At 38.0% G+C, this 26070-nt stretch overlaps 1 protein-coding gene across 1 annotated transcript; it reads left to right on the top strand.

Annotated features, from left to right (window-relative positions):
- The first annotated feature begins 61 nt into the window (after positions 1–61).
- Positions 62–26070, top strand: LOC139114462 (RNA-binding protein RO60-like). Its single transcript, XM_070676214.1, has 6 exons — positions 62–228; positions 809–1707; positions 12062–12282; positions 17977–18261; positions 18935–19177; positions 20648–26070. The coding sequence occupies exons 2-6, from the start codon at positions 1119–1121 to the stop codon at positions 20945–20947; spliced, it is 1638 nt and encodes a 545-aa protein (XP_070532315.1). The 5' UTR covers positions 62–228; positions 809–1118; the 3' UTR covers positions 20948–26070.

Below are 26070 nucleotides of genomic sequence, written 5' to 3'. Positions count from 1 at the left end.
CCGCGGCTGCGTCGCGAACGTAAGTCCCCTCTGAATCGCGCAGGACAATTCCAATGACGTCACCGTCCCATAATTTTATGCATACTTCCGTATTCAGACATTTTGGCAGCTTGGCTTGCGGTCCTACCGTGTCAGTTCAGCTTGCCACGGTGCTGTTTCGCCGGTAATTTTCAATTGCGATGTAAACATCATCGCAAAGAAGGTGAATCTTTTGAAACAGAGTGCCCAGTAAGTATTATTTACACCCACTACTGCACTACTGTGTATGTTATACTTTTCCACTGTATCACGTCCGACCGAGTCGAGTGGGCAGTGCAGCAGTTGACACTCGTGGCGACGCGTCCGTGCCCCTTGCAGCTGCAACGATGCGACCTGGTTGGGTGCTATATCTGAAGTGAACTGTGTAGTGTATTCAGTGTTATCTGTCTTGCCGACAGCATGATTTAATTGCGATTCAGTGCTAAGTCTCGCCGAGTCTCACAGGTTTTGCTTACAAAATACAGTATTTTGAAAGTTGTTTTTCTATCAACAGGACCACAGGCTCTACAGTACAGTCAATGCAGGCGAACCGCTAGCCGCACAGTGGCGGCTAGCGGTTCGCCTGCATTGACTCTAGAGCCTGTGAACAGGACCGTGTTACTGTGAATTTGCACTTTACTGTACATGTAGAGACACACTTTTCCGAAAGGTTGCAAAGCGAGCACAGCTCCGTTCTTGTAACAGCCGCACACTTCGAAATGCAACTTGTGACGAAATTCTTAATAGCGTGACTAGAATTTGATGTATTTTCTTGCGTTATATTTTCCAGAATGCTAACAATTTCGGCCGGAGAGACCTTTTATGCGAGTGGATATCTTCTTGAAATCAGAATATAGTTACAGATCAAGGCACTCCAAAGCACAACGCCCAAGAATTTAACTGAATGTATCGGATGTCCTTTTCCAGCTGAGACTGAGACGGAGGTAGGGTCACGCGTGAGGATTGAAAGTCAAGAACGACGCCACAAGATCAGACGCATCTTTAACTTGTATCAACGCGATTTGTTGTAGTCCAGACGCTGGACTTATTTTTAGTGCGCGCGCGTGTTGAACGGCGATTGCCAAAGAAATTGTACCAGAATGGCGGAAAATAACACTACCTCACAAACTCAACCTCTTGTGAACGACCAGGTGCAAAACGAAGCTGGTGGGTACGTCTGGGAAGTGACAGACATGAAACGGCTACACAGGTTTCTCTGCCTTGGATCTGAGGCGGGAACATATTATGTGAGAGACAACCTTGACCTTGGAAAGCAAAATGTGACTTGCATAGAACGTCTCATCGAGAATGGTGATGGGGAGAAAGTTGTGGATGAACTTAAAAAATTTAGTGTCGAGGGGAGAACAGCGAAGCAGGAACCCCTTATTCTAGCTTTGGCCATGTGCGCCAGGAGTTCAGATTTACAAACCAAGCAGGCAGCCTACAAAGTGCTTGCAGAAGTGTGCCGCATCCCGACACATCTCTTCATGTTCGTTGATAATGTGGAAAGGATATCAAAGATGAGCAAAGGCACCGGCTGGGGGAGGGCCCAGCGCCGAGCCATACAGCAGTGGTACAATGACAAAAATGCTAAGTCTCTGGCACTGGCAGTCACAAAATACAGACAGCGGAACGGATGGTCGCATAAAGATCTCTTGAGGCTAGCTCACATTAAGCCTGCCAATGATGGTAAGTGTGCAACATTTGCTCGGATGAGCTTGGTCAAGTGTAAAGATACCACACTCAATTTATGCTGTCTGTGAATGTCAGTGGCAACCATGACACCCTCTTGCCCAAGTCGTACATGAATATCAATGAGATGAGACTCAGAGTTCAATGACGTACACTTGCAAGTATTTAAATCAATATATGCATATTTCTAATCAAAGTCGATGAACCAACAGTTCACATGTGGAATATGATGCAAAACTGTACTGCCAAAATGTCAGCATGTTGATATTTATTTGCGATGGAATCAAGTGTATCTTAGTATTCCATCCCAAAACAAATCTCATGTGCATATTTAGGCATTACTCTTGTAACATGGCTGAATTTGCCATAAACCCACAGGAGTGAATTCATAATTGTTATTTGCCTCAGGTTTAATTACTATGAATATCTGTGAGCAACAGCATTTTGACTGTTATTTGCAACTTAAATTCTCATTAGAAATAGCATATTTACCTTTGTGGGTTGTGACCTTTGATAAAGATGCTCAGTAAGTGGTGCCGTGTCTATCTGAAGATATACACATATTACTCAGTTTCTTCTCCAAACAGCATGGTGATATTTATTACGCGAAAAAATGTGAAAAGCGAAATGGGGAAAACATTTAATAAAACTGTTATCACCAGAAAATAAAATCCTATACCAAAAACAGAGGTATTGCATCATGGGTATTTCCAACAAGTCAGCAGTCTACAACCCTCAATATACTCTGCATTAAGTCACTTCGTGCCTCAAAATGAAAGACTTAAACTTTTGCTCAAAATTTCCTTGAGGAATCTTTCAACCATTCTCTTTCAAAATCAAGAATAAAAATCGGGGGGTCACTGTGCAAATTTTTGTACAAGAGCAACAAATAACCCAAGATTTACCGATATTTGAAATTCAAAATGGCCGCCATCCCTGTGTTAACTGTATGGAGAAAAAAAAATTTAGAATTTCGAAAAAATAAGATGGTGAAAAGATTTCTTACATCCAGAGCTTTAAAATGAACCCCCCCACAAGCAAAAGATCAGAAATGAATTGAAGTTTGAGAATCCGAATACCTGTCCCTGAGGCGCGCTCTACCTTAAGTGCTGATATCCTTCCAGCAGTAGCATAAGCACTGTACTAGACATACTAGGTTATAACCCCAGTGTTAATGTTTATTTATAATCAACCTTCGGGGGGAATTGTACTCTTGGTTCAGACAGTGAGCTGGAGTTGGTTTCAATGGACTAGTTGTACATACATACGCGTGATGTCTAGATGATACTTATCAGTCACACCGGCAAAACTTCAAATCAGTGTTTTATTGACGAAATATCACATTCCTTTCTGTAACTGACCACACACTGTATGATGTATCCAGTTTCAATTTACAAGGAATTAATCCCTTCTGTGCTAATCCTTGTATAGATATGTCTGTCTGGCCATTTCTTATCCAATCAGAATGTGTTAGATCATCGTGTCAAAAAACAGGGTGAGCTAGATGAAATGGAAAACAGGTGAACAAAAGTGGTCTCTTTGTGGATATATCAAAAGTAAAACAAAACATGGTATATAGAGCATGCATATGTTTGCATGTAAACAATACACATGGTGTGTAAAGAAATAAAACATATTGTTCACCATGGATATGACAAAAAAATTCTGGTACACCAAGAGTCAAAATTACCAAATTTGGCACATGGAAACCTCGACAAGAATCCTAGGTCATCTGTGTCCCAGACAGGCGATAGCTTGTTGAAATATTTGCATTTCATTTCATACATGTGTGTATTCCTGACCTAATTTCTTTGCCACTGATCAGTTACAGGGCTGGTGCGCAGACTGCGCATAACGGTGATGTCACACTATCCGTTGGTGTGAGCGTCTAATGCCTGTATCAAGTCCACAATATGAAATAAAGGAATTTGATTCCAGCATACCTAGAATAGCCAGTCACAAGAATTCAAGGAGGGCAGACTGGTACTTGGGGAATAAAATTGTCAAAAAGAATACGGTCTCTGAAACATTTTAAAAACAGCATCACCATAATAAACCTTCATTCTCGTCTTGTGACTGCACACTAATGTCATTATTAACATTGAAACCTGCCACCCTTGACTCTGGTTTAGCACAGTAATTTTGATATAGTGGTTGAAATAAAGTGTGAAGTGAAATTTGTGTGAAAGGGTAAAGACAGTTTTGCTTCTAACATAAAAAGTTGAATCTATGTACTGTAGGAGAAAATTTGCTGATGAGACATGACAAAGTTTGCAAGATGTTTATGTCTAGATGGGGAAATTCTGATAATCCCTGACACATCCAGGTATACAAACCTACATGTATGCTCAAATAGAAAATTTGCATAGAAAATAATGAGTATTTGGAGTACTTGACAGATTTTCCATGCATACAGGCTTCTGAATCTGATAAGAATTGCGTAAATTGGAAAAACAATGTTGACCTTTGGGAGAGAAATCGCAGAGAAATTTATTTACTCGATACCAAAATTAACCGTAACAGCATAGCAGTCTTGATAAGAAGTGGGTTCACCCTTTTACCTCTATGTCCCTGTGTAGAGGTCCAACTTTGTCATGGGAAACAATGGGATTGGGCCAAACCATGGTGGTGACAGGGTTGAAAGAAGCCACAGAAATTTGTCGTGATTTCTATTTGCAGGAGCCAGTTTCATATACCAATAGTATTAATGGCTATATTTAGGTACTAACAATCTTATGATCACAATAAGTGTTTGCAGGTGAACTATAATGTTCACACAATCCAAACAGAAGGTGACGTTGTAATCCCAAGATGTTGTTGCCATGGGATACAGAAACAGCCCTGAGTCTGGCTCTTACAGTGTGTTTGTCCATAGACATTTCTCAAGGGTCTATGGTTTGTCAGAAAGTACAGGGCTTTCAGGAGATGATGTTATCAAGGACTTAAACTAATAAACAGACAGCAATGTGTGCTCAATACAATCTCAAAACCAATGCTTCATATCAAATATCATACAGAAACAAACTTTGTGTTGTTGTTTCAAAAGACATGCATGTCATTGACCCTGTACATTATTTGTGTCTTTCTCACCCAAAGTGAATGACTCATTTGTACAGTCATTGACCATCCATTGTATAATACAGGGTTTGATCGTAATTTGATCAAGACCTCATTTATTGACGAGAAGGTTGAATGCATGTGGACAATCCAAAATTTAAATGTTGAAAATTTGCAACTGTTTGGTATTCATCTCCTTGTTCAAAGTCTGTCGAAGGAAAAGTTCAAGATCTTCATGGAAATTGCCAGTGTCTTTTACAACAACAAAGGAAAGAATGTTACCATAGCAATTATGATTTTCAGAATGCTTACATATAGCATTGTGATCCCTCAAAATGGGTATGCAAATATTTAGCCAAAATTAAGTGTAATATCTATGAACAATATCTAAGAGGGTGCACAGTTGTCAAGTTCTTTGAAAAAGTTGCATATTTAAGAAATGCTGTCAGTGGATCTTTCTCAGCTTTATGAATTTGCAATGAAGTATTTTACCCTGTGTAATTTCCACATTGCATTTGATATTGAAACAACTTAAAAGTACATAGATATTGACATTGAGATTTAATAGTCAGAAAATTGTCCATGTAAATTATGTTGGAAGTCTAATTGAAATTATTCTGTGTCTAAAACTGCAGTATAAACTGACATATATACGTGTACACAAGGTTTATGTGCCATCAGTAGTCCATTGTGCTTGTTTGGTCTGGTGGTCGTAACGGTAGCCATGTCTTTAGGACAATTCTGGTATGACCAGTCTTTGCCTAATAATACATTCCTGTATCATCATACAGACCAGTGCCAAAGGAGCTACATGTAGACTCTCACACTTTCTGGTTTGCTATGCAGCTTCCAATCTCTGACCTAAACCATACACTAATATGCCTTAAATGATCTCCATATACATGTAACTAACTAAGCCAGCCCCCAGGACACTGCATAGCAGAAGCAGACTGCACCACTCGCAGAGCCTAGCTACACTACGGCCAAAAGAATTGATTTGTTTCTGGTCACCGCCAGCATCACTTCAAAGTGTACTCGTCAACTCTTTTTTTTCCTGTTGTTCATTTGCCACTATGAAAAAATAGGGAAAAATGTATCAAATTCCTCCAAAGATAAAAAAAAAAACTGATAAAGAAAAATTGTGTCACCGCATCATTTTTGCCACATGTCAATGACGAGAATCAAACCTATTATTTTTTTTGGCCTAAGCTAAATATCAGGACAGGAGAGGGTCATACCATGTAGCTTACGAAAGGTCAGAGAGTCACCCAGGAGAAAACGTGTACAACATACTTCATAGCTGCATTCTGAAGGCCTGACTTGGTGCATCGATATCTTTGCAGGTTCATTGATAAAACAAAGACCAAAGGGTCACAGTGAACTGTCAACAGCATCAATATAGTAATAAGGGTCTCTACACCAAGCATGGAAGCATGATCGTTTACACTTACTTCTGTGGTACAAGTTGTATTTCTAGGTAATGGATGGCCAAAACAATTTCATGTCCAATTGAAATGCTAATTGCAGGATAAACTTTACTGAGGCTGACCATAAAGTTGGGGTTATCACTGGTGACTGTCCTGCTACTTGCAGTTTTATTGGGCGAGACACCATTTTGATAGCGCACATTGATGTCTGGGAAATGGCTTTCATCCGGGCGCTGATGGATTTGTGCACTTGCAAGTGAATAAGATCGAGGTTTCAGCCCAGGAGATGCAGGTTTTCGTTGTGGCTATCAGCTGTGCATGTAATTCAATGCTCTAGTCCAGAATAGAACAACCTGCAGTGTTCGACAGACCCAGTACGCCTAAGAGATCACGTGATGGCGGTACAAACAAACCCACGTGTACAAAAGGAAATAAGAGATATTTCTCTGCGCAGTTGTGCACATGGTTTTGTTTGTACCTTCAATGGTCCATACGCATTCTGAGTTCAACCCATTGTAGCAAGAGGAAATGTTGACGGAAATGTAAATTTTCCAGTAAAATTTTCCGGCTGTCTTCCCAATGATCACCAGTATTGCTGTTCGTTGGTGGTAGAGGGACTGTGCCAATGTGAAAATGTAGAATTGGAACATGTACTGTATCATCCACACTGAACTGTATATCCTTTTACATGTATTGTTCAGTGATGTATTCATGGACACTGACCAGCCGATATTAAACTTGTACACATCACCCATAGCAAAGTGAGAGCTGCAACTATACAATGTATATTTACACCTACATATACATTGTACATGTATATGTAGAGCACTCTATACTAAAAATACATCACATGTGAGACAAGACTGTAGGACACTTCAATCACTGTATGCTGTTTTTACAATTCAATATTTATTCGCCTGGTATGTCTGCCAGTCAGTGAAGAACAGACTTGATTAAAACCAGCTTATATTTTGACAACTTACTCCCCCATGATGTAAAGGAAATTATTTCAAAGAGACCAGGGCACCAGGTGATTGTTTTTATACAGCATTGCTGGTAGTCGTGAGTTGACCTTTGACCCTTCAGTAGTGCTTCAGGAATGTCTGAAGGTTTGCAAATACTTTTTTCTTGGCAGAAGTAAATGATAATGACATTTAGCAATGAATATTACAGCAGGACATGTACATGGACAGATTGGCAAAAGGGTGTTTTGCTGTGAGAATATTTCTGGCATGAAATTCCGTGCACCATAATGGTAATGATAGGCAGATTTTTAAAAATGCCCTGACCACTGAACATTCAGAATATGCCTGTCCAAGCATTGTATGCCTAAATTTGGAAAATATGTAATATCAGAACCATTAAATGTCCTGTCAAGGTTCAATATTCTCTGATTTGGTGGCAGATTTTAGTTTACCCATGCGACTGACGGATATAAACGTTTATGAAATCATGTATGTTTACATGTCAATGACGATCTCACATATTCTGTTCCACAAACTGACACCAAGACCTTGTAAAATGGTATTCACATGTGCACATGTTGAACATCCATACTTCTGCAGATGTTTCCAGCATAAACGGCCACAGTTCTGTTCTGTGATTCAAGTTTTACCTCCATGGACAAGTCTGTGTGTGAGATACTGCCTGAATCACAGCTAACAATTTTTTTTTTTCACAAAAGTCCTTTCATATGCATCTTGCATGTGCGTCAGTAATTACTGCCTAATTTGGGCATGAGTTGATAAAACTGATATTACCAGCAGCTGTATCGTAGCCGTATGTTCAATGAAGGGTATTGAAACTCCACGGGGTTTGAAATTGTGATACCCTCTCAAGGCAATGACTTCATAATTGTGACTTACTATATGTATCACATTCCAAATAGCTTCCTAAACCATTAGATCATTGACAGGGGAAAAAAATCGCTTCTGTTTGAAAATACATGTAAATATATTACTTGATACGGAGCTTGTTTGTAGCACACCAGTTTATGGTCTTAACCTTTTCACCACCATGGTTTGGTCCTGGTCATGTTATCTTCTATGGTAAAGTTGGACCTCCACACTGGAAAATGGGGGGGGGGGGGGGGGGGTTAGCAATATTTGTATCTAATGAAAAGACTTAATTCTACTACCAAGATATGCAAATGACCTTTTGATAGAAATATCAAAAGGATGTGACCCTTTTTAATGAATCATTGGGTATTGCCTGTCAACGGTTCACAAACTCTATGTACATGTACTATGAATGGACAAAGCAGCTGATTGTAGAAATCTTGCAGAACAGTGCCATAAAATCCAGTGAAGTTTTCTATGAAGTGATCCATTGATGAACTCACAGTGAAAGGAATGGTAGTGTACTTGTCAGAAACACTTGGGAAGAACAATATATCATGGGGGAAAGTGAATAACATTTCTCACGCATAATTTGAATGTTGAGTTTGTCATCAAGCTTGACTGGGAAACTGTTCAGTCCTCTGTCTGTGGCTAAATCTTGGTCAGTATATAGAGCAAACATGTTCTCCACCCTATGTGAGTGTATGAATTCAGTATGATATATCAGAATTGGATACTCCCAGATAATATAGTGGATGTGAATGAGCTTTTACTCCGTTAATTGTGTAAAAATAGTACAACTACACTCGGGATGTCTTGCAAGGTATACCTGTATATCGTGTGGACCAGTATGTAGATGTGTAACTTCAGTGTCTCTGCAAGAAAAGTCAGTGGACAAGATACCTGAAAAACATCTTGCAACTATTTCAAAAAAGGCACAAATTCATGACAAATATAAATCATTGGACCTGAAATGATATTCCCATGTACACATTGGAATGGTAATGTGTGTGTGGCAATGACCCCTCAAGGTCAAGGTGTCACCTGATCCAAAGAAAATTAACAACAATACCATCTGCATGATTTTTAAATGGACTTTCAGGGGTAAAAAAAGGAGAAGAAGGTAAATGAGATCTGTGCATGCTGCTTCCAAAAATGGTCTACCTTCTTCGGACATAGCTGTATGCTCCATTTATAATTTTTCTAGTCTATGCATTTCTAGCGTGATGGTGGTATGTAAGCTATGTCCCGGTAACATGTAAGATGGCCGACTTTGGCTCTCCAGGATTCCACAGCCCACATCAAATGTTATTACCCAGCATTTGTCATTGCCAGGAATGCAGCTTCACTTGGATTGATGTATTGATTTCCTGTGCATCTCTTTAACCTTTGACTCTGCTGGGTCAAAGTTCATCGGTTCTTTTGTAACAGTCGGCACCATCCCACTTGTGTTGTGCTAGCATGTTTTTGTGTTCACAGAATATTAAGGCAAACTTGATCCATAAAGCATCGGTAATCTTCAAGCTGCATTCTGGACATTTCTACTGTTTAAAAAGTGATAAATTATTCTTTTAAGACCTAATGTGCAAAGTAGACTATCTTACATGATGACGGTACCATTGAAATAGTCCAGCAAAAGATCTACTGAATTGTACAGTAATATTAGAAATTATCAGCTTACATGTTCAAGGTACTGGTACATCGAGCACATACCTCAAAATTGAAAGACTTAAACTTTTGCTGAAATTTTCCGCAAGGAAACTTTAAAGCATTCCTTTTCGAAAGATAGGGTCCCCTTGCAAAATTTGGTACTAGAGAAACAAATTACCCAATATTTACCGACACAGTGAAATTCCAAAATTGCCACCATCCCTGTATTAACTCTATGGGGAACAATGAAAGTTTCGTTTTTCACAAAAATAAGCCAGTAAATTTTCAGTTATTTCATAAGCTTCAAAATGAGCCCCCTCAAAGGGTAGAGCAAAAAATACTTTGCAAAAGTTTGAGAATCTGAATATCTGTCCCTACGTTACATTCTATCTTAACCCTTTGAGCACCAAAAGTCTATTTTTGTCCCCTTTATAAAATAAACCACAGCCAATATTTTCCTAAATTTTTGCCAAAATTTTGAGAAAAAAACTGTAGCAAATGAAATGAAATGTCCAATATGTCCAAAATTATCAAAAAATTACAGAAAAATTCATAAAAATTGGTAAAATGTTGTAGTAAAATTTTGGCCGGAAACAGTGCTCAAAGGGTTAAAGTCAAAATTACATATACTGGGTACCACTATTTGTTGTTGTAGCTACTCCTAATATCTTGATCATCAACTTAGAGGAACCAGTTATTCTAGTTACTGGAAATAAAATAACTTAATGTGCCTTGAACCCCAGTCTTGCCAATACTGATTGATTTAACCGCAAATTAGAAATGTGATTTACACTCATTGCATAGGTAGATTTTTACTCTCACCATCAGAAGGCCAGTATTGCAATAAATCGCACAAGAGGCCATTGCATATTTATCAACACAAGGACAGGAATGGGAATTTTGCCAGTGTTAGTGATTAATTCCTCATATAATTTAACTTTGGAACTAACTTATATCAAAAGTTGTGCACCGAGCTATAGATACTTATTAACAAAGTCTTTGCAGTTGGCATATGTGTATATGATGGAACTGATAGCTGTGTTCTTGATCAGAGTTGTCAGGGACGTATTAAAGCCAGTAAGTCTTACTAAATTATTGCACCAGGATGGTACGTTGATCAATACCGCCATATCATGGACTGTAACTGTGGTACATTAATCAGTCTTTGCAGACTGAGGTTGTACGGCGGAAGGGCCCGGATGTGCGAGGGCCTGTACTGAGGTTTGCAAAAAACTTATCAGGGCCGTAAAGGTTTTATCATATACCTTACAGAATGATAAACATGAAGTTAAAAATATTGTACAAAGATTTGGAAATAGAAATTAATGCACTGTCAAACATTTATCGCCATTTTTCGGGGAGCAATGGCCATATCCCGTCGCGTATTGATATCATAAATGATGTCATTTGTTTACATGTACCTGTGGAACTTGTAGAGCAATGTACGTATACCAACAAAGAATGAGATGTAAATCAAGGTGTAAAAGAAGAACTGCGTGGTGTAACTTATCGTAAATTTCATTGCACGGGCATTTAGATGTTATCAGCTGAAAGCTTGATTGAAAGAAATTTGTGCCTTTAATTTTATGAGGATTTCACGATAACATGATTGTGTACTTGAAGTTAAGCAATGGGTGATGGCTTGGCTAAGCTTATCTGTCGCATGATCATTCTTGATCTAATTTATAGTCCGTTCACTTTAAAATCTTTCAAAAATGCAAACATTGTCAATAATGTGCTTAGACAACACTGGATTTTAATGTGAAACCCTGAGAAATATCACCCGATTTAGCTAACTTCACCGTCTCCCGTAAGATCAGAACAGAGGAGACGTTCGAATCTTGCGCTGGCTTTGTTTACGAATGGAACATTTGCTGATAGCAATGCGCGTAGTAACCAGAATGAAGCTGTTTCTGAAATGCACGCACTTGTCCGTATTTGGACAAAGTGTGCCTGGGCGTGATATGGCAAATGATTACACAAATGTAAGGGCATCTCCTCCCATACGTTACACAGGAGTGTGGCTCAAGGTAGCTCACTCTGGCTCAATATAGCCATATCATGGACTGACACTGTGACCAAAATGCTGTACTTGGATTTTGGAATTCTAGTAATTTACCTGTACTCTCTGACTTTCTCCTTGGACACTGACTGATTTACAATGTACAGATTTGTTGTACACTGGACGGTATCAGATCAGGATGTAACTAGTAGTGAGGAAGGAATTAACACTCCCACTCATGACCATTGTTTGTGTACTACAGTGAGAAAGTTGTGAGAACCGACAATCTTCTGTGTTTTAGATGATATTTGCAATGGGGATGTTTCATGGGAAGCAATAAATGTATAATTTACTAGCAAACAAATTTATTCCCAAAGGTATTGCCCTGGTCTTCAAGTACATTGTCAAGGGATTAGATGCCGTCAAGGAAGAATTCAAAATTGAAGATTCTCCAGATGATGTCAAAGTAGCCATGACGTTCCTTGAAGCGGTGGAAGACATGAAGAACACAGGGGACGAGGTCCGGGCTGTTACTCTGATTGAGGAGCATGGCCTAGTAAGAGAACACATCCCAACCAATCGTCTGAAATCCAGAAACGTAAGTCATTAAGTGTAACGGTAAAGGAGAGGCTTATATTGTAGATACTTGAAGCAATATTCAATAATTCAACTGTGAACAATCAATCTCAATATTAATACAAAATCAAACGTTCCTAATTCAATGCCTGTTGACATGATTGCCAAAATATCACTTAAATCGCTTTGTTCGTGGTAATAGCTTTGTTATTATAGCTGCTCATGCATGACATCAAACTCTGCAGCTTGAATTGAGGATAAATTTTGTCAGTGTTACATGCATGGCTATTGTTGCAGCTTGCAATCCGAGCTGTTAATGTGTCTTTTAGTATTCACCGTTACACCAGTAGTTGCCTTCTAAGCTATATTTTCAAAAGCGTAATCTAAAAATGCAGACAAATATTTTATTTTTGCATATTAATGAGAGAGCAATGACATCATTTGCAAACAGCCTTATTGATACCGGGGGGCATTACGTAATCTTCGGACATGCAGCAGGTCTGAATCTCGGCTCCGTAGAATTACTCGTAAAACACACTTTTCGACCTACATTCAAGTTTGGCTGTTGTCTGCCAAAGTAACAAGAGTCGAGCTGAACCAGCTGACACAAAATGGGAATTGCTTTGGACCAATATAGGGTCAAAATTGGAGGATTTGCCGGTGGCGATCCAGATAGACAGAAAAAGCTACCCAAGATGGCCACTCTTGTCATACCACTGCTGAACTGCCAGGTGTCATTGGCCATCAAACTCTGCCTAGTCGGACTTTTAGTTATGTTCGGCAACATAGAAGCAAATCCTGGTCCTTTACTACGATCATCGAGTACAGCAACAGAAGCAGGTTCTGAACCAGCTACGAAAAGTGATATTGCAGCCATAAGCGGGAAACTGGACAAAATTATCACAGAAACAGAATTCGTACATAAAAAGCTAGAACTTCTTCAGAACAGAATGGACAACATAGAAGACGACATGGCAGACTTCAGGGAACAGCTTCAACAAACTACAACAAAGCTAACGGACTTTGAATCAGGTAATGCCACTCTTAATGAAATTAAATCGTCAATGGAACAGTTACGAAGAGAAAACGATGACTTGAAGCGATTAAATGATGATCTAGAAAATCGCAGCAGAAGAAATAATCTCGTATTCTATGGCGTACGACAAGATAATATGCATGAGAGTTTGGAACACTCAGAAGAGAAAGTCAAGGCGATATTGAAAGACAACCTCAATATAACCGAAGATGTTGAATTCGAACGAGTACATCGGATTGTGAACGCACCACTTATACGGGGAGCAAAACCTATCGTCGCCATGTTCGCCAAGTACAAGGACAAGTCCAGCGTCCTGTCGAAAGCGAAGAACCTGAAAGGTACGAATGTCAGCATAAGCGAAGACTTTTCCAAACGTATTAGAAACATTCGCTCAAGATTATTCGCGATGCGCAAATCACTGCTTGAAGAGAGTCCTTCGCTTAAAGTTCAAGTCCGCTACGACAAGCTAACCGCCACAGATACTGACGGTAAGAAAACTGTCTATATGGTCAACGAAAGTACCGGAAAAATCTCCCCAGTCAGCCATCCCGTTAGATAGGGATGTGGTCAAGGCCCAAAAATCGTGAACTTGTCAACTATCATGTGGAACATTAGAGGTTTAAAACCAAAACTTAGCAATGCAGACTTTGTCTCATTTTGTTTAAATTATGATGTTATAGGCATGGTTGAAACGTTTTGTACAAGTAGTGACAAAGTTGATTTTTTGAAAAATTACAGAGTTTTTTCTTCTCCCGCTACAAAGCGTCACATTAAAGGGCGACCAAGTGGCGGTACAGCTTTGTACATAAAGAAAACCGTTATAGAAAAGGTCTACAAAATCGAAAGTGAAATAGAAAATTGTGTTTTTGTTCATCTGGATCAGAGTTTATTCCAGTTTGATAAAGGAGTGGTTATTGGTTGCTGTTATCTAAGACCAGATTGTATTTCTGAGAACTTCACAGCTCTTGAAAATCATTTGATTAGACTATTCAGTTCGTATCCAGATAGTTATTTCATGATTGGTGGTGATTTTAATGCAAGAACTGGTTCAGAAAATGATTTTATCTCAGATGACTCCATTGACCATTTACCAGTTGATGACTCTGTGTACACACCGTCTCAATTCCACATCCATAGACATTCCAAAGACAAAGTTGTAAACGAACCTGGCAAGCACTTACTAGACATCTGTAAGAATTTTGACATGCATATCATTAATGGTAGAACAGCCAATGACAATCCAGGCAATTTTACCTGTGTCACTTCAAACGGCTGTAGTGTTGTGGATTATATCATACTCTCTGCTCAGTGTTTTTCTTATTTAAATGATTTCGAGGTTTTGTCGAGAATCGATTCGGATCATTTTCCGATACTGTGTCAATTGCATTGTTTAAAAGATGTAAGCGCTCAGTCCAAGGTGTGTACTGATAATGCTATCCCTGACTGTGTTCGTTTCCGCATGTCGGAAAAATGTAGAGACTTTCAAGGAAAATCTTACCTCCCCATCTGTATTGTGCATGTTAGAGAATGCCCGCCACAATATTTCAAACATTTCCCAAGCTATTTTTACTCTAAATGAGGCACTAAAGACAGCAGGTGCGGATGGTCACTGTCAGTACAGTCGACGGAATGATCGCAAATCTAACCAGCCATCTTGGTTTGGTGTTTCTTGTCAGCGAGCAAAGCGTGCTGCTCATGACAAATTGAAGTTGTTTAGAAAAAATAGTTCTATGGAAACCTTAAATGACTACAAAAATGCAAAGAAACACTTCAAACAAACATGTAAACTCTCAAAGAAAAAATTCCAGGAGTCGATACGTAAACAGTTTCAGGAAGCCTCTCAAAATAATTGTGGTGAGTTTTGGTCAATTTTAAAATCTTTATTGAAATGTAAAGGTAACGCTTCCGATGAGATCAGTATTGATGCATGGTACAATTACTTTAAGTCACTGTATGAAGAGTGTAATGATATTGAGTCGGGAGATTTGGATTTTCTCAGAACTGTAGAAGAGGCTATTAACCATTTTACAAATGGTAACAACCAGCCTGAGGGTGGTGATGATGATGATGACTCGAATAATATTTTAAATAGTCCTATCAGTGAAAATGAGGTGTTAAAATGTCTGAAAAAATTAAAATCAGGTAAAGCCCCAGGTCCAGATGGCCTTCCAAATGAGTTCTACAAGTATGCCTCAGACATTATTCTACCTTTACTTGTTGAGCTTTTTAATTGTATTTTTGAGTCTGGAATTTTCCCGTCAGAATGGACTATCGCTATTGTTATCCCGCTCTTTAAAAAGGGTGACAGAAAAGATGTGAACAATTATAGGGGTATTTCTCTTCTCAACGCATTAGGAAAAATATTTACTGCGATCCTGAATGACAGATTAACTAAGTGGTCTGATAACGTAAATATCATTTCAGATTGTCAGGCTGGCTTCAGAAAGAACCATTGTACTACAGATAACATCTTTGTTCTACACGCTATTATACAAAAATACCTGAGCATTAGACGTGGCAAAGTTTACTGTTTATTTGTAGATTTCTCCAAGGCTTTTGATCATGTGAACCATTCACTTTTGCTGTATAAATTAATACTCTCTGGTGTCAAGGGCAATATGTATAATATCCTTCACTCAATGTACAGTAACATCAAATCTTGTGTCAGGGCTGGTAATGTAACTACAGAATACTTTCACTGTCCAGCTGGTGTTAGACAAGGTTGCATCCTTAGTCCTCTGTTGTTCAGTATTTTCATAGAAGAACTTAACTCCTTGTTCATAGCATCAGGAAAAATGGGTATACAATTAACTCAAGACATGTACAACCTTTTTTCATTATTATATGCAGACGATATTGTTATATTTTCAGACTCTGTTAGAAATTTACAATATCTCATAGACATACTTTCAAAGTTTTGTAATAAGTGGCGTATGAAAGTGAATCTGGACAAGACAAAGATTGTAATATTCCGAAAAGGAGGGCACAATGCTCGTTGGGAAAAGTGGCATTTTGGGAACACACAAATCGATGTCGTTACTTACTATAAATATTTAGGTTTACTTCTCTCTTTTCGAAATTCTTGGTCTAAAGCAGTGCATACTTTAGCCAATCAAGCTAGTAAAGCTATGAGTTTGTTATCTGTTGCAAGATGGAAACTTGATTTTTTCTCATATCACTCTCACTTCAAATTGTTTGATGCCATGATTTTGCCAATCCTGTGTTACGGTTCTGAGATCTGGGGATTCCAGTTTTATGATGTTTTAGAAAAAGTGCAACGTTCCTGGTGCAGAAAACTGTTAGGAGTCCCAAGCCATACCACAAATGAAGCCGTAATAGGGGAATGTGGTCACCTACCTGTATATTATCACACTATGAAGCGATTCATACGTTATTGGGTCAAGCTGACCGAAATGCCCAGGGAAAGACTGCCAAGGCAATCATATTTAATGTTATGTAACCTTGACAACCTTGGGCGTCATACTTGGGCTACTTCTGTTAAACACATTCTTTACTCATATGGTTTTGGTAATGTTTGGATAACTCAAGAGATAGGCAACAAAGCAGCGTTCTTTCATTCATTTGAAACCAGAGTTTCCGATATTTTAAAACAGCAGTGGTCAGGATATTGTGCATCAAAACCCAAGTTGCGTACTTATGTACAATTTAAGTCATTACTAGAACCTGAGAAGTATCTTTTGAGTAACTACAATCATGAAATTTTAAGATTATTTGCTTGTTTTCGTTGTTGTGTTCTTCCACTTGCGATAGAAGAAGGGAGACATCACAACATTGACCCCACAGAAAGAATATGTAAGTTGTGTCCTGGAGGTCAAGTTGAGGACGAATACCACTTTTTGCTAGTATGCCCTTTGTATGACAACTTGAGAAAACAATATTTACCAGAAGATGTCGTTAGAGATCCTCACTTCCATAAGTTTTTGACACTTATGAGAGACAAAAGGTCAACAAAGATACTCAGTCTCTGTAACTTTGTATATAAGGCATTTAAGCTAAGAGAAGAAAGTTTAAGAAATGACTGACATATGCTGGTTTTACTGTGACGTGTATTCGCTCAATTTTGAGACAGCAAGTAATGTATGCAAGAGATATGTTTCTTTGTTTTTCGTGTGCTGTTGTTGCTAGCCTTTGCCTTTCACTCCGCTGTGCAAATATGTGTTTCCATTTTCCATGTTAACCCCCTTTGTATATGGGCCGGTGGCCTTGAAATACAAATAAACGTGCACTATGAGTGCACCTGAATCTGAATCTTATTGATACCACTGCAAATAGATTCAGAATTCTTTGAGAATTAGTGATAAGCTTCTCAAAGATGGTATCCCCTTAAAAGTATAATGTCTCATCGCTGATGCTCAGAAATACCGTATAGTAATGTCAATATTAGTAAGCCCTAAAAGGAACAATGTGACAGGAAAGAGTTTATCAATTATGACTTAATGTGTCAATGCTATGTTCAGGATTATTTTAAGAAATTGGCTAAAAATATTTTGTAGGTTTCCCATAGGGTAAATGCATGAAAAATGACGATGCTTTGATTTTTACAAAATTGAAAATGAAAATGAAGTCAGAATTAAATTTACCTCAGAATTTTGTTGATTAAATTTTCAAAAACATAATGTGATAAATTTGTGGTTCTTTTCTATCCCTCAAAATAACCAGATATGGAAAGCTTTGCTGAAAGAAATGCCCATGACAGCCATGATCAGAAACCTTGGCAAGATGACTTCGGCCGGCGTGCTCATGCCGGAGAGCAATGAAGTGAAGCACATCTGTGAGAAATTGCGCGATGACATGGCACTGCAGAAAGCACGCATCCATCCGTTTAACGTGCTGTTGGCTCTGAGGACGTACCAATCGGGGCAGGGTGACAAGGGAAAGATGAAGTGGATGGCCAATCAGAGTATCCTAGATGCCCTGGAACATGCATTTTATGCATCTTTCAAGGTAATGATTTTGCCATGTATGGAATTAGTGGAATCCAGGGATTTCTCCTCTTCGTAGTTTGTACTTCATAAATGTTTCAGAGTCAACAGTGATTTTTTTCTGATTGCAGTCTTTACACTAGATTGGAAGATGGTCATGTAAGGGCGCTTGTACCCTTGATTCTTGTCAACAAGCTAATGACAAATACATTCATATTACAATATCAAACCAAATGCAAGTCAGTAAATGCTTGTGGATATTACAATAGCAAGTGTATGCATACCTTCCAAGTTTGGCAGCTGAACTGTCACGTTTACCTTTACACAAATCTTTAATGTTGTTGATAACTAGCCATTATTTGTGTGAAGTAGTTTTATAACTTTGCCTCAACTTTATGAATATACTGTAAAGAATTGTTAGGAAAATCCGTAGATTGTTAGGCTTGGTGTGCCCTGTAAACTAAACTGTGCACACCACTGACTCAAGAGTATTTAACTTTGACTCAAATAAAATTTTACACATGTTTCAGTATAGGACCAATACAATGAAATTTGAAGAAATTCCAAAAGTGACTCAAAGAGTTCAGAAATTTTGACAGTTAAAGAGCGTACCAATTAGATTCTTAATAACAATATATGACTATTTGAAGAATTCTAGTCTAATAGTGACAAATGTTTTCATTACCTTGTTTCAGAATATTGAACCGACTGGCAAGCGGTTCCTCCTGGCCCTGGATGTCAGCGGTTCAATGACGTACGGCAGTGTCAACGGAGCCAAGAGCATCACTGCATCGCTAGCGGCAGCCGCCATGTTGATGGTCACCGCCAGGACCGAACCCAAGGAACATTACGACATCCTTGCCTTCTCAGACAAGTTGGTCCCGCTGCCCATTAATGCTTCTATGAAGCTGGATGACGTCTGCAAGGCTGCAGTTGATGTAAGTGTTGTTTTCTAATGTGAGTGTGTTAGTGCCTCCATAACACTGCCAGCTACCACTGTCCCCAGTCACCAAAATGTACAAGTCTATGAAGACAAAAAGATTCATAGTTGGAGCAACATCTACACAAATAGCCAAACTTTGACTTCTTTTACACTGTACCAAATCAACTTCAGATTTCTCATCTTGTTCTGCTTGGTATGGCTGCTTTGTAAAAGCTGTGTGTTGATATTAGGGCATCGATAGAGGGGCTTTTAAAAGCATTTCGTAAATTAAGACATACCGGTACCTTCTTGTAATAATTTTGCAATACTCAATGGTACATGTATCTGTGTTTCATTCTGCTTGCTTTAACCCTTTGAGTGCTGTAATTTTTTCCCACCAAAATTTTAGTACAACATTTTACCAATTTTTATGAAGTTTTCTATAATTTTTTTGATAATTTTGGACCCAAATAATATCAAATTTCCTTGGCTGAAGTTTTTTATCAAAATTTTGTCAAAAATCTGAAAAAAAAATTGACTTTGATATATTTTACAAAGGTGGCAAAAATTGACTTTGGTGCTCAAAGGGTTAACAAACCCTGATGAACACCAGAAATTGTACCACTGATATAAAAGGTAGTGAACAGTAAAATGTTTATCCTCCTGTCAATAGACCAGTGAGTGATTCCTGTCTACTCATATCTTGCATCCCTCGCTATGTCTATCCTAAGGTACTACTTGTAGGATCAGTGTTGCAGCCAGAAATTTTAAACCAAGGGACACTGTGTCCCTCTACCATTTACTTTTAGGGACATTCTTTACATGTTAAAAAATGGCTAGCAAAAATAAAAATGTATGACTGCTGCCACGAGGCTAGCAAAAATAAAAATGTATGACTGCTGCCTCGAGCTTTTGGACAAATCAGGAACTACAATTGTGTTGGCTAGCTTCAGAAATCACAATTAAAGCCAAATACCGCAGAACTCCCCTTTCCTGTGTCAACTTTTGAGTTAACTTAAGGTGGTATACGCCTCAAAAGTGAAAAACTTAAACTTTTGCTAAAATTTTCCTCAAGGAATCTTTCGACCATCTCTTTCAAAAAAAAGAATAAAAATCAGGGGTCACCGTGCAAATTTTGGCATTAGAGAAACAAATAACCCAAGATTTTCCAACACTTGACATTCAAAATGGCCACCATTCCTTTGTTAACTCTATGGAGAAAAATATCATTAGTGATTTTCGAAAAACTAAGACAAAAAAAATTTTTCTTGCACCTAGAGCTTTAAAATGAGCTCCCACAAGTGGTAGATCAGAAAAGAATTGAAAAAGTTTGAGAGTCAGAATATCTGTCCCTGAGGCTTGTTCTACATTAATAATCTCTCATATTTATTTGATGCCCCTTGAAATTGTTGTATTATCCAAGACACCCTGAATATTATCTGTGAAGCATAACAGTGGTTTTACGCTTGTTGTTCCTTGTTTTCAGGTGACCATGGGACCAACAGACTGTGCCCAGCCAATGCTGTGGGCTACGGAAAACAAGAAACCAGTTGATGTATTCATTGTCTACACCGACTGTGAGACATGGGCGGGTCCAGTTCACCCGGCCCAAGCTCTCCAGCAGTACCGGAAAGCAATGGATATCCAGGCGAAACTAATAGTCTGTGCAATGACCTCCACAGGATTCACCCTAGCTGAACCAAACGACGCGGGAATGTTGGACATCGCCGGATTTGATTCTGGAGCTCCGGAGATAATCCACAGTTTTGCAATGGGTCATTTCTAGGAAACTCATGAATTAATTTTATTTTCCTACGTGTGTGGCACGGTAGCATTAGAACAGTCATATTTAACTCAGAAAAGGGTTTCAACTGATAGTTTTGTATTGTAGTCTTTTGCTATAAAATTTTGTGGATTTTTCTGCAAGCTTTGATTCTGATGTTCTCGCCTACTCTGACCTGTAGTAAAGCATGGGGCATCCATAGACTTGAGCAAGGATTCCTACTTTATAACAGCACAGTATTCACTGAGAATAATCAAATTGTCACTTAGAATGTTCACAGTGTGTTTAGAAAGTTCTTAACTGACACATTATCCAGTTAGTCACAATCCAGAACTGGGCCCAGCTGAGGAAAAAAATATACATTTCTTAGGAGGGCCCCTACAGCTTTATGAATGGACCTGACCCCTTAGGATTATGCTGAATTGAAAAATGGTTCAATGTTGGCCCAGTACTCTTCAGCTTTGTCCAGAATTTTCAGACAATTCTGATGATGGGAGTAACTGTATGTTTAAGAGGTATTGCACATGCCAGCTAGTCCTGTAGACAGACAGGCTTCGGAATCCATACAATTGTAACCAGGTACCAGAAACAAGACACTGCAAAAGGTCAAAGTGTAGCAGAGCTTAGTAGAAAACCTGAGTAGAATTTATAGGTTGCGCAAAACTCATAAAATCTCCAAAAATCACCATCTTTAGTAAATTTATGATATCTTCCAGTTTTTTCTTGCATCATCTAGTAGGTGAATAATTGAACATTGTTCAAGATTTGCATGGTTGCTTTGAAGCCAGACTCTTTTGAAACATTTCGTAGTGCTCTCTAAATGATGAGTTTAGGGTGCCATGGTACAATCTTTATCAATGTTGTTCCCTATCAGCAAAGTTGGACCTGTCTAAGTCCCTCCACAGAAAGGACTGTGGACCTGTTTTGAGAAAAATTCGGTTGAAAGTTTTTTGAGCAACCATTGCTTGCATCATGCAATGGAGCTATGGATGTGGGGGTTTTTTCCTTGTCTTTTGAATTTCAGAATTCTGTTGATTTGAACTTTGAGTGCCGCTGTCTCTTTCGGCAAGATAAATTTCTTAGAAAATACTTATACACGCACAAAAAATGAATGGCAACTGCAATGACTGAAGCAGAGTTAGTTATGTAGAGAACAGTGCGTCTTAACCTTTAACCCTTTCACCCCCAGTTCCCTGTATACAGGTCCAACTTTACCATAGAAAACAATGGATTTGGGACAAACCATGGTGGTGAAAGGGTTAAAACCTTTCTTGATTCATCCATGCATCCATCCAGCAGAATTTATCTTATCTCTGGAATTCACTGAAACAAAACACAAGACAGGGTCAACAGTGTGCCAATCTGAACATATGTAATGCCGTACCTATTTCTGAAATCCAAATTCATTAAAAGTTTGTTCAAAATTAACATATAGATTTTGTCTTTAGACGGTTGTACAATGTTGAAAGGAGCCTTGATTTGCTTAACTGGCACACCGACCACAGTGAATACACTACCTGTGTATGGGTCAGCGTGTTGGAATAGGGATCTGTCAATTGAATTTGGAAGTCAATCACCTTATTTCTGGGTCAGCGCCCTCTATGTGCGGTTTGCAATTAAGTGAACATGGCTCTTCCATGTAGAAAATGGTATTCTTACTTCTCTGAAGTTCTCTGAATTTATAACCTAGTTCAGTGACAGGCAGCCACTAGATGTGAATTTGACTCGGAGCGATGTAGTGCGTGGGAAACCTGCTGGAATGACTTAAGTCGTTTTGAGTCCTGTGCCTTCTGTGCAGGCAATTTGGTAAAATACTTTTCACCATTTTAGCAAGTTTTACAATGCCTTAAATGCTTAGGGCACTACTGTCTTTGGAGATATAGACTATAACAAACTGCAAAGTTTCACGAAAGAGCGCCCTACCAACATCAGAAAAAAAATTCTGAATAGTGTTGGAGAATGGTGTTGGTGCTTTTGTGCCAACATCACGGGGCAAAACTTTGGCATTTCGGTCACAAATAACCAAGTACCGTAATTTCAGTAAGTTTTGTAAAAAGAAAATTATCATAAGCTGATAAAAAGTGTTAAACTCTTTCAAGTAGTTTAAAATGTGTTTTATTCAATCTGTACCACTCACACTTCACTGTGTCAATCAACACAAACAAGGGTGAATTTACTGTTTCAAAGATGCTCTTTTTATCAGTTAATTCAAATCAGATTTATGCTTAGTCGGTGGAATAATTATTCTGCAGTGTGTGGTCAATGACCTTTGACCCAAGTTGACCTTGCATATAAATGATAATCATAAAAAAAAAAGGTGATTGATGATCTGGGTTTCATAAGTAAGACGATTGGTTTGGTTTGGGTGGGAAATTCATTCCAATGTTTATTATCTAATCAATTGCAATATTTCTATTCTTCAAAAGAATTTTTTAAATTTTTTGGCCCATGTGATCAATTAAGAAACTGCAAGCCAGAATTCTTCATTTTTTTTTCACATTTTCGATTATTTAAGCATATCTGCCATCTTTGTCTATTCTCTGCTAAAAATTTGTGACCAATTCAGTGGTAGACCAATGCTGTTCGTTCCTAAATAGGTCCAAGAAAAGATAAAAAAAATTGGCAGACGAGTGCAAAATTTGTATGTTAAAATAGATTTTGAAATTGAAGTCGAGTAATAATGATCATGCTACTGGAAGAAGCAGTTAAGAATTCAAAGTGAATGATTGCAGAAATATGTAGTTTGCTAGTTTCAGCACCAATTCAGTGACTTTGTAGCGTAAAAAATACAAAAATTGGCTGTATTCTGGTAGTTTCAGTGAATACAGACACTTCAACTAAATTTTTCACAATTTTTGAAGAATAAATGAAATGCTAGAATTATTTAACTAGTGTATGTAGATATGTATGGTTTTGATTTCCATCTTTGTGAGCAAATGGACAATTTGTTGTTGTCTCCTGGTTGATTCTCCCTAAATTGCCTTAGAGGGCTCCCTAAAGCACCATACAAGTCTCACCTAAAGATAGTTTTCAGAAACAAGATTGTAGCTAACATTTTGATTCAAGAGTATGGTATCACCATGTGATTTCAAATAACTTAATTGAATAACCAACTTTTTCAAGTGATTTTTAACTCGTATTTTGTCTTCAAAGTGCATGAAACTGCACAAGTGCAACAATTTTTAGCTTTGCATATATAGCTTTTGGACAGGTATAGCAAACTTTTGGTCTAGTGAATTAATTATTTATCAAATTTGTCCAGGTTTTTTCATGTGATTAAATTTTAATAAGCTGGTGAAATTTCTGGACAAATTAAGTAACGTCACCACTAGATGTGGTACAATCACGTCAGAGGTCTGACTTTCAGTTATTGCATTACGTAGCATGAATTAGAAATGACGGGCAAAAACTGGCAGTCATAGTTTATTTTGAGTTTGTTTCACGCAGAAATCAGAAAATAAATTAATTAAATTTTCATCACTCTCCTCAAGACCAAAAATTCACACTTTTTATTTTAACAATAAGTACGCCCTTGTCACCTTGTTCCCCATTCTCTTTGGCAATTTAATCAAATACTTGTATTCACTATACACTTCGGTGATATTTTAGGGAGTACAATGCAGCTCCTATCCTGCATATGTCTTGGTCTTCAATTACTAAAGAAGGAATTGATCACCGTAAGAAAAGTTATGCTTATGATAAAAAAAGTAACCATCATAAAAAAACTTTGAGATTTATTAGACTTGCCCTCACTCATACTTCTGAAAAATTGTTGAATCCCAATTTTTTCATCGGGAAGGAAAAGTTCCCAATCTTTCTGTAACCAATGCAGTCCAAGGAATATTAAAGCAGCTCTTCAATGGAACATTTTGAAAATGTATTTATTTTTTCACTGTCTTCAAGGCAGATTGAAGCGGATGTATTGCATGTAGAATACTGTATTTGAGGAAGAAGAGATTTTTTTTTCTTATTTTTAATTCATTTACAGCTTTTAATTTTTTTTTTTTCCTTTTGTCTGGGTAACAATGTCTTGTGGAATACACTGTTGAAACTTAATAATTATTCTATATGTGTACCGGTAATTTCCAATGTTACCTTGCTGTTGGTGCTGATGTTACCCTCCCTATCATTTTGTGTACAATGGAATCACCGTGCTGTCCAATGACCTTTGGACAAGTCCATTTTACATGGATAGGGTGGGTAAGCTTTGCAGTCAGCAAAGTAAAGAGGTGCAGATGCAGAATTCTCGGGGATATTCAAATTTGTCATTTGGTGGATGAAAAGACTGTCTTGAAAATGGAAAATAGATCTTGAAGAATTTTAAATTTTAAGATACAAAATTCATCAGATATTTTACTGAAAAGCATGATTTTTACAAAACATTAACCTCATACTTCTACAGTGTCCAAACAATATTCAGTATTTAACAATATTGAAATTAACCTCTTGCATTCTGCACCTGAATTTCTACTTTGCAAATTAAATTTTATTCTTCAATTTGAAGATGATATACGTACCTTGAGGGTAGATAGTCAAGAGCAGACCACTGCACGGCAAGAATTTGATACTCTTTTGAGTGTTTCCATGTTTTGCAGAATCGCTAGCCTTTCAAAAGTAAAAACTGAGCAACCTTTGTTTGTTGCAGTTGCTTTTATGACAACTTCAGTGTTGCTACACAAGGAGTGTCATCATTATGATGTCCTTGACCGTTTAAAGTTAGGGTCAAAGGTTAACCTGACCCAAGGCTTAACATTTCTAAAAAAAATTTCAAATTCAAAATTTAGACTGTTGCAAAATATGAAGAAATCACAGAGACTTTAATTTTCGCTATCAAATCAATTGTTGTGTAATGTTTGCTATATGCCATGCAAAAACATGCTCCAAAAATACTTCAAGAAACTTTTGGCTAATTTAATCTTTCATAGGCAAGTACAATAAGTTGCCATAGTTTAGCTTGCATTTTGTGATTCAAAAGTGATCAGGACTATTAAAAAAGGTAATTTCCTCTTTGTCTTTCCAATAGCAATGGATTCAACAATTTAGAAATGAATTTTGTGAATAGCAATATGGATGTTCCTGGAATATTGTACACTTATGTAGGTAATAAATGCATTCATTGAAGCTTA

Source organism: Ptychodera flava, chromosome 16, assembly GCF_041260155.1.
Source record: "Ptychodera flava strain L36383 chromosome 16, AS_Pfla_20210202, whole genome shotgun sequence".
Taxonomy (NCBI): Eukaryota; Metazoa; Hemichordata; class Enteropneusta; family Ptychoderidae; genus Ptychodera; species Ptychodera flava.
The sequence above is the reverse complement of the archived record's forward strand: the minus strand, read 5'-3'. Positions and strand labels throughout refer to the sequence as shown.

What these genes read in the sequence shown, in the direction of transcription:
- LOC139114462 (XM_070676214.1), top strand. Translation starts at nt 1,119, where the DNA reads ATGGCGGAAAATAACACTACCTCACAAACTCAACCTCTTGTGAACGAC. An exon ending in CATTAAGCCTGCCAATGATG is followed by an intron (nt 1,708 to 12,061) that starts GTAAGTGTGCAA and finishes TTATTCCCAAAG; the next exon opens with GTATTGCCCTGGTCTTCAAG. An exon ending in ATCGTCTGAAATCCAGAAAC is followed by an intron (nt 12,283 to 17,976) that starts GTAAGTCATTAA and finishes CAAAATAACCAG; the next exon opens with ATATGGAAAGCTTTGCTGAA.